The 9,008-nt window shown below is 44.2% G+C and overlaps 1 protein-coding gene across 1 annotated transcript in view; it reads left to right on the forward strand.

Annotated features, from left to right (window-relative positions):
- LOC118176372 (3 beta-hydroxysteroid dehydrogenase type 7-like) overlaps positions 1 to 7,337 on the forward strand; it is a 13,855-nt gene extending 6,518 nt beyond the window's left edge. Inside the window, exons 3-6 of the mRNA XM_035343327.1 lie at positions 635 to 743; positions 4,663 to 4,762; positions 5,634 to 5,796; positions 6,728 to 7,337. Coding sequence (XP_035199218.1) covers positions 635 to 743; positions 4,663 to 4,762; positions 5,634 to 5,796; positions 6,728 to 7,164 — 809 coding nt within the window. The 3' untranslated portion in view covers positions 7,165 to 7,337. The remainder of the gene's footprint in view (positions 1 to 634; positions 744 to 4,662; positions 4,763 to 5,633; positions 5,797 to 6,727) is intronic.
- The last annotated feature ends 1,671 nt before the right edge of the window (positions 7,338 to 9,008 follow it).

Here is a 9,008-nt window from a genome sequence, read left to right on the forward strand (position 1 = left end):
GGGAGGGACACTTTTTGGTACCAAATTATTTTGTTTCCTTGTTTCAAATGGGTGACTCAGCCTAGGACTATATGAAATGTATTATGAGATATTTCTGCCCTTCTTGAACCAAACCATGCTTCAGTTTCATATGGATTTCATGTGGATTTGCAAGCTGCACTTACTATTTTATTTAACGTTTTGTAGCTACCAGGAGGAGTCTGTTGCAATGGTTTTCACCTTACACTCACTTCCATAGAGCAGTATATGCAACTAAAACACCAATTATTTTGCCAGAAGGCTGCAATTCACCATTTGACAGTCTGTCCATGCAAAAGATGGACAACATGGAGTTTTGCTCTGCCAAGCTGTCGGCTTCTTTTTTGTTAACAGCTATTAAGTCAAAGTTATGTCAGATGCTAATAGCCATAGAGATTAAGCCACTTTGTAGCTGAAGATGTAGCTCTGGCTCTCACGTTATAAACCATCCATACCTATGCAAATATACCTGAGGAACAGCAGCCTTGACCTATGGCTTTACATTTTTTTGGCTATGAAAAGGATGGACCTAGTCCAAGTCAGCATCTCAAGTCTGGAAATCTCATTTGACTTGCATAACAGAAACCAAAGCAAGGCAGTTAATGTTTGTCCTCAGGTACTGAAAACGTGTTAAGGGCCTGCTGTGTCCTGAACATCCCGTACGTTGTCTACACAAGCTCCATCGCTGCGGTGGGACCTAACACCTTGCATGAGCCCATGTGCAGGTAAGGCCAAACAAGTCTTTTGTTGCTCTTTAACTGGAAATGCAGAGTGACACGAAGCTGCAAACAGCTGGAGATTTGTGCTGTGATTCCAAAGGACAACATGTGTTTCCTCTTCCTCTTGATTCTTTTACTCCTTCTTAGAAATCCCTCTTTGCTCTTCATCTTCAAGAATCACAGCCCTTCCCAGACAAAACTTGACCAGAAAGTTGATTGAGAGATGTAGGACCCAACTGCACCTCCAGGCTGTCCTCTGTGTGTATGGACCTGCTCCTCTAAGCCCTAAAATCAGTTTGGCATTAGACCTGAGCTGCTCAGGGTTTGACAAGCTTGAGTTTTACCCTGCTGTTGTGTCCGAGTTTTCACTCTCCTCCTCATGCTGAGTTGACCCAAGGGGCAGGTGATGCTCTGTCACCAACCCACTTTCCTCTTTTTCAGCTCCACGGTGAATAGCTAGTGAACCTGTGCCAAGCTCCTAGTAACAAGGGATCAAATGTACACGGACTATTTTAGCACAACCTCAGAAGAGGGTACATTGGTAACATAGTCTTGGGCCACAGCTGCATTTGGTGTGCAATTGCCTTGCAGTATTCTTGTGTAGTTGCTCTCTCTGTGACCAGGCTCTGACCTGGCTATGGCACCCTATCCTCAAAATACCTTTCCCTGGGAGGTGCTTACCAAGGTTAACTCCTGGACTTTCTGCTTTTGGGCACGTGCTCAACCCATCTCTTCTGCATGTGGTTCCTTCAAGACTAACCCACAGACCCACAAGATGTAGTAGAGCTCAGACACCCTCCTGGGGCAAAGATGGGATTTGGAACAATGTCAAGACAGTGGCCAATATTGGGCTGGTTATTTTTCTTTCTTATCTTTGATATCCAGAATAGACTTTCACAACCAGCTGACCTTCCTGCTCAGGATCTGGATATCTTTTGTATTCCTGGGGCACGAGGACTTGCACCTCAAACTGGGCTGATATTACTGAAGACCAAGAGCTGAAGTATTACATTAAATTTGAAGGCAGGTGGAGATGGGCAAGTCTGATATGTCCCATTGTAAAGCTGCTTGCTGATTTCAAGCACAGTTGTATCTACACAGACTGCTCAAACCATGGAAAATTGTGTGCAAGGGGAACTGGCTCAAAACCAAGTTTTGTCTCTACAGGCAGCCAGTCTAGACACAGCTGGCTTCAGTCTCTTGGCTCTAGAAATTTGAGCCTAGCTAGAAAAGGCTGCTTAAGACATAACTTAAAATGACCTACAAGCCTAAATTTCATACTTGCAAGTAAACTAAGGCATAACCCAGTTGTTCTGAACAGCATTTAATACACCCTAATCCATAGAAATAAAATGTCTTATGGAAGAAAATCCCCGAGAGCAGGAAACCTCAACCCACTTGGGGGCATGAGCACAAAAAAGATCTGGTGTTATTGAAAGGCTATGGAATTTGGTCATTATCATATCTAAATCACTTCTAAAAATGAATGTATGCCCTTGTTTGAATTTTAGCCCTGTGATTTGAGATGCATGTGAATAGGTGATTTGAAAAATCTACCCCAAATCTTGCTTGAGAGGACAGTCCTTGGCCTTGTAATGATGCCCAAGTGGGTACAAGCATACACCCATCCACACTGAGGTTCATAGAGCTGACCATCCTCTTCCCAACCAACTCCCAATCATTCCCTGTCCCAAAGACAAATAAAACCACCACCTTTATCTCATTTTACAGAACACATTCATGTTCTCCCATCATGCTGGGAAAAAGCCTGCTTGTGAGAGTGGTTCTTGTTCTCTGATGATTTTCACTTTAAGCTCCTGGAACTAAAGTGGGAGAAGAGGCACCCAGATAAAAATTACACCATTTGTCCCAGTAGGGAACCCAGTGACGACTGCAAGGCAACGTATTATGTCCATGTCCAGACTGAAAGCACAGGTGCATTTTCCCTGTCCCCACCCAATCTGTTCTGCTTTTTCTCCCTCGCAGAGCGTGATCCAGCCTGCCTTACTTCCTTTTTCTCTTTCTCTGTCCTCTTTCTCTCTCGTTCCTTGTATAATTTTATTTAACTCACTTTTACATGCTGGGGAATTGACACAGACAAAGGATGATTAGTGTCTGGACAGGGTGATGGGTGCAGGGATAATGCTCACACCTCAGCATCCTACAATAATAGAAAATGCCTCTGTCAGTCTCAATCCCTCTGAGACAGCCACCGCTGAGATACCTTCTGACAATGCTGCTCCAGTCTTATTAGCGTTCAGTTATCTGTGATCGTTTTGAAAAGCAAGAGCATTATGCTGAGCTCTTTGTTACTACTAAGCTTCAAAAGGGGTGGGGGAAGGCAAACACGAGCAGAGCTCTGCAGCCCAGCAATGACAGGCAGGTTGCCCCTTGGTGAAGCTGCTGCTTTTTAAAAGCTTTGCAAGGCAAAAAATAAATTCAGATATAAAAAGAAAGCAATTAAAACTAGAACTTCTAGATAACCCCCCTAATTGTCTTGAGCCTCTCCTGGGCTCACAACAAACTGCGCACAATCAATCTTTTGTCGTGCTTGTTTTCTGGTTTGTCTCCTGCTCATCACCCGTAAACACAGGGAAGAGGAGGAGGGCTTTGTGATAAAAGCAAGGGGTGCATGGGGAGGCTGTATTTCTGAAGCTCCTAATTTATTTCTGTTGCTGTAGCACAAGACGGCCCTGATCTCAGCTGGGATATCTGACACACGAGATACCAGGCTGCCAAACAGGCAGAAGAAAGGCAGCAGCATTATCCGGGTTTTACATGTGGGGATCTGAGCACAGAAAAGAGCAAGCAAGTTGCCCAAGGTCAGAGACAGAGCCTGAGTCAGAGCTTGCTCTGCCGAGGCCCTGAGCTTGGCAAAAAGACCCGTGCTGCAGGCTGGCTGCATGACCTTGTCATAGGCAACTTCTACTGCAGGAGCACGATGGCTCTTCATTGCCCTGCATGGGGTACCCCCTGCACGGCACAGCTTGGTGCTCACCTAGCACGAGTTTCTGTAGGGTAGATAGAGCAAATTAATTTAAAAACATGAAGAATCCCAGGATCCAAATCGTGGGATAGACTAACATGCACTACAGCACTGGGACAAAGTGGCAGCTGCTTTCTTGGTTCTCCATGGAATTATTTCCAGGCCTGGGAGGGCACTTCTGTGGTGGATCCCACTGACTCCCCTCCTCACTGCTGTAAGGAGGCACGGCCAGCTGAGGAGCGTGTTGCCTTCCTCTGCAGTTACAGCCAAGGGTCCCCAGCATGGCTCCAAGCCCTGCTTGCCCTAGATCGTGGACCTACATTTTAGCTCTTCCCCCCAAGCACAATCTGCTAGGGAAGATGAAGGAATAACCTCAGCACGAATCTGGTGATTGCACACCTTCCACAAGCCCACTAGCAGCTTTTGCATAGCCAGCAAATGTCTCCCACCTCTAATCAACGATATGAGGAAAATTAAGCAGCAGCAGCTTCTTTGAGTTTATAGCTCATGAGAGGCTTCTTGCTACCTCTAATGAAAAAAACAAAGTAGGATTGCTCTCATTTTCCTGCCCTCCATCATCTTGTGCTCTTTCCACCTTGCTCAGCCACTTGAGAATTGCTTAAAAAGGTAACTGCGCTGCCTTCTAATTTGCCTGCCAGAATATTGTTTGCTTCAATCACGCTGTATTAGACAAAAGCAAATCCAACTCTGAGACATCAAACCATGCAAACCTGCCCTATGAACCCACTTTTCCCTAATCCGGCAGAATTGCCTGGTATTTCTTGAGACTTTATTTCTCCCAGACCATAGCAAGGATCTTAGATGCATACAATTCCCCACCAAAGGGAAGTCCCTGGAGGCCAGGGGCTGCAGAGTAAATCACACTGATGAATGTCTCCCAGCCCTGAGCTCTTCTCCACATCTCACAATCTATTCCAGAGGAAACGAGGACACCAAATACAGTGGGGAAGTGGAGCTTCCTTACGGGAAGACGAAGGCCATGGCAGAAAAACTTGTATTTGAAGCCAATGGAAAAAAGGTACAAAAATCAATGGTAGCAACCCTGGTGTTTCAGCACAGGATGAGTGGGAGGAGACAGATAGTTAGAAAGGTCCCACAGCTCGTATCCAACTGCTTCCTCGACTGGGTATACATACCCAAATCCCCAGAGCTTACCAAAGGTTGATACGCGCACATCATCAGGAGCCTGCCAAGCATTTGCAAGATCAAAGAGTGCTGCCCTTTGTGCCTATGCTTAAACTCCACCAAAAGGAGTAGGGCTTTGAAAAGCACTGTGTTAAGGCCTACAGAACCAGGTTCACCTGGTTCATACCGCGTAAAGATGTATTTTCAGATGTGCCTGAGCGATTTAAGAATCAGAAATATTCCCCAGACCCAGCCACCTACCTAAGTTGGCTGGCTAGTCATTTCAGACTCCCAGTAAGTCAGCAGACAGATGAGTCCTCCTATACGATGGATCAGAATGTAAAAATGCAACTTTTGTCCTGCTTGGAGCATCTCTCTCCTGGTTACAGTTTGAGACCAGCCTGGTTTTGGTGGCTTCCTCTGGTACCTAATTAATTTTGGTTGTTGCAAACAGTCCCTCACACCTCAGCTGCAGAAGGGATTAATGCTGTTAGCACCCTCCACCCAATCTTTCTCAGTGAATTCCACCCATATGCAGGTGTGCTTTGTTAAAAATAAATAAATAAATAAAAATCAAGTGGGCATCACATTGCATTTCTAAGGATTCAAACCAGGCCCTAGATGTCCAGCCAAAGTTTGCAAAGGTTGACTCCTCTAGCCCAATTTCCCCAGGATTTTTGTTTTCATCTTACACACACAACATCATTGTGGAAGGTTTTAGCTCTGAATCCATTTGTCAATAACATCCCTCCCTGATCTTTCAGCTGAGCAACGGTGGCAAACTCACAACCTGCATTATCCGTCCAAATGCAGTATACGGGGAGAAGGCAACGTTTCTGCGAGACCTGTATTTGTTAGCCAAAGCCAGGAATGGTGTATTGGACTACCTGGAGCCTGAAAACACTGAGCGCAATTCCACGTATGTGGGTGAGTGACTGATGCCTCTGCTTGTGGTGCTACCAGGCTGTTCTGGTCCCAGGAGACCTTCCATTGCGGCTTACCCATGATTCTTAAAGACAGAAAGATGAGTATGGGGACTGAGCACAAATATTTTTATAACCACAAAGCTTGGTCTGCTTAAAGAAATTTTAATATATTTGTTTACTTTTTTTTTTTTTTTTTTTTTTTTTAGGGTAATATTTTAAGGATTTTATTGGGGAAGACAGAGAAATTCAGGAATATTTTTAAAATGTCTTTTTTTTATTGTTGTTTGAAAAGACATATTTTCATTACAAGAAATTACATTAACTATTTATAACTTAGGAAAAGCATTCCTTGAAAAAAGAAGAAAGACTGCACTACATAAGTGATTTTTGCAAGCACGAGAGACTACTCATGAAACCTATTGAAACAGTTTGTTGTGGTGCTGAATGCGTTACAGGGGAGTGTAGCTCACCATTAAATCATGCAGGGCTTTAGTTATTTCTGTGCAGCTCACTTATATGTCTTTTTCCAAAAGTGCAGATAACAGTAGTTTGAAAATGCTGTAATGGAAGAACCAGGCCTAGATAAATCAAGTGACTTCTTCAAAGGCTTACAGCAGAGCCAGGAATAAAACCCTCAAGCTCTGCCTCCCATTCATCCTGCTCTCACTACAAAACACTGCCCTTTCACTTCATGTGAACCGGTATCACAAGGAACATTAATTGTCCAGCACAAAGGGGAGACCAAAGGTTTAAAGGCTCTTGGAGGTCTGGATTAACTACTCTGTCTCTCGGCAGTACAGCTGAGTAACACAATGAGTGCTTTCCCTGCTTCGCAGCACCGAAGAAGGCAGACCCAATGCCTTGGGTCCAAGAGGAAACAGGCAAATCTAGCTCCTCCTGAATGCCTGTCTCTCTCCCCTTTACTTCTCCAGGGAATGTTGCATGGATGCATGTTCTTGCAGCAAGGCACCTGCAGCTGAAACCAGACCTACTCGCCGGACAAGTGTATTACTGCTACGATGACACTCCAAGGAAAGGCTTTCTGGTCAGGCATCAGCTCCTGTCTTCTACGGACCCCTCGATAAGGCTAGGCTCACACATCTCTTACTGGAAGATGTGGTTAATAATACACCTGCACAGGATAATCAAGGTCCTCTTGTACCCCTTCTGGAAGCCGCAGCCGTTCCTAAACTTGCCTTTACTGAACACAATAGTCACCACCTTCTCCTACGAGACAGACAAAGCCTTCAGGCACTTTGGGTACAAACCCCTCTTCACCTGGCAGGAGAGCAAGCAGAGAACGGCGCAGTGGCTGAAAGCAGCTGCAGGGAACCTATCCTGCCCCCATCTTCATCAGAAGGAGAATTAAGCAGCATGTATGGGTAAGGAGCAAGCACGTTGCTGAACTTCACAACATGCTGTGGTCTTGAGCAGCTGGCGGGATGGCTGTACCCAGCTCACACACTCAAGGGGACTTCCCTGTTAATTTTTGGAAGAGCAAGGAAGCCCAGCAAGTTCTTGCTCTGTTTTAGGGTTTAATGGAAAAGAAAAACACATTTTTTCCCTTTCCCAGAGCTCTCTCTTTTAAGATTGTTCCTCTTATTCTTAGCATATGAACAATTATATCAGTTTTGAAAGATTATTCCTATAAAATAAGCTTGCAGTCTCTTGTACTGACAACGTATAGCCTGCCTTACATTCTAACCATGTGTCTGGATATCTGACCAAGCTCAGAGGTGGTTACACATAAGTTGTAACTCAAATTCTCCTACCTCATAGCACTCTAGCAGCAAAATAAATTAAAGCCCACGTTCAGCTGCTGCACAGAAGGCAGACAGCAACTTGGGTGAAGGCCTTGGGGGCTGCACTTATGCTAAATAACACCTGAACTTTGGGGCAGAAGAGGGCATCTGAACTCATTCCGTGGCGCTGGAGCTACAGTCCATGGGGGAACAACGTTTCACTGATAATATTTTCCTGGCACAGATGGGGTGGGCTCTTACAGAGGCTTCACAACAAAAGCAAAGCCTGCGGTCGGATCAGTTTACCAGCTCCTCTACCTATAAGGCATGCAGAGGGGCTGGTAGACCTACATTAAGCACAATAGATTTCAGGTTTTTACCTGAGCTTGGAGGAATGGGCTATTTTTACAATACTGGTTAAAATTTAAAATGAGTTCCATTGTTTTGAGAATGTTTAAAGTATTCCTGTGGTCTGTGAACATGTAACCATCTCCTGAGTTTTCCTACAGTTACAGTGTACATATGCACAAATAAAAGCTTATTTTAATTAGTTCCCTAATCCTCCTGGAAAAAGCAAGTTTCAGCATGGTATCTTTGATAGAAATGATCAAGATTTGCTTCTCGTTAGTCATAGCAATTACTCAGGAAGGAAAGCAAAGCGATACTGTGTGAGCTGCCAAGTTAACTTCACTGAAATTCATACTCACAAGAGAATTCTTTGGAAAATGATCTCGCAAAGCCCAATCATTTGCTCAGGTAATTCATGAATAATTTCAAATGACAAATTTAGTGCAAACCAATACAATCTGTTCACAGAGAACGTGGGAAGCTGAACTGTGTAAGTTATCGGTTCCCTACTTTTTTACTCAATCCTTTGTGGTGGGAAGTTTTTAGGAAAGGCAGTAACAAGATTGCTGGGCTTTCTATTTCATTAACACTTGGCTGTGCAGCTTCCTGCTGTAGTTTAAATGGTAAATGACAGCTTGCTAAGAATTTGACAAAGAAATATATACCCAATTTCTCATGCGTGTTGCCAGAGCATCGCTGCAGCATGACAACATCGACTGCAACAGGTTTTGGTGCTTCTCTGAAACCTTGGTTTTATCTTGCCAAAAAAGAGCCACTGGGTGGAGCTGCAAGTCTGTGAGACAGGTACCTTCGCCGTGTGATTTCGAGTGTTGCAACAGCTCTTGCTTGAGCTGTTTTAAAAAAGAATCCAAAGACCTGCCCAGAAAGCAAGGCTGCTGAATAGGCTGGGGGTACCTGACCATCCAGGTTTGTCCTCAGTTTGTGGCATTTGGAGTTTTGGACTTCCCTTTGCTACCTGGATACGTTCATCTTTTCATCTTCATGTAGTCATATAATCAAAGAGACCAAGAAAATTATTTTTCCACTTGTAATGCATTAGAAAAGAATGAAAGTTTGCTTTCTATTAAAAAAAAAAAAAAAAAAGATAGAATGAAATACGGCA

This window comes from Oxyura jamaicensis, chromosome 19 (genome assembly GCF_011077185.1).
Source record: "Oxyura jamaicensis isolate SHBP4307 breed ruddy duck chromosome 19, BPBGC_Ojam_1.0, whole genome shotgun sequence".
Classification (NCBI taxonomy): domain Eukaryota; kingdom Metazoa; phylum Chordata; class Aves; order Anseriformes; family Anatidae; genus Oxyura; species Oxyura jamaicensis.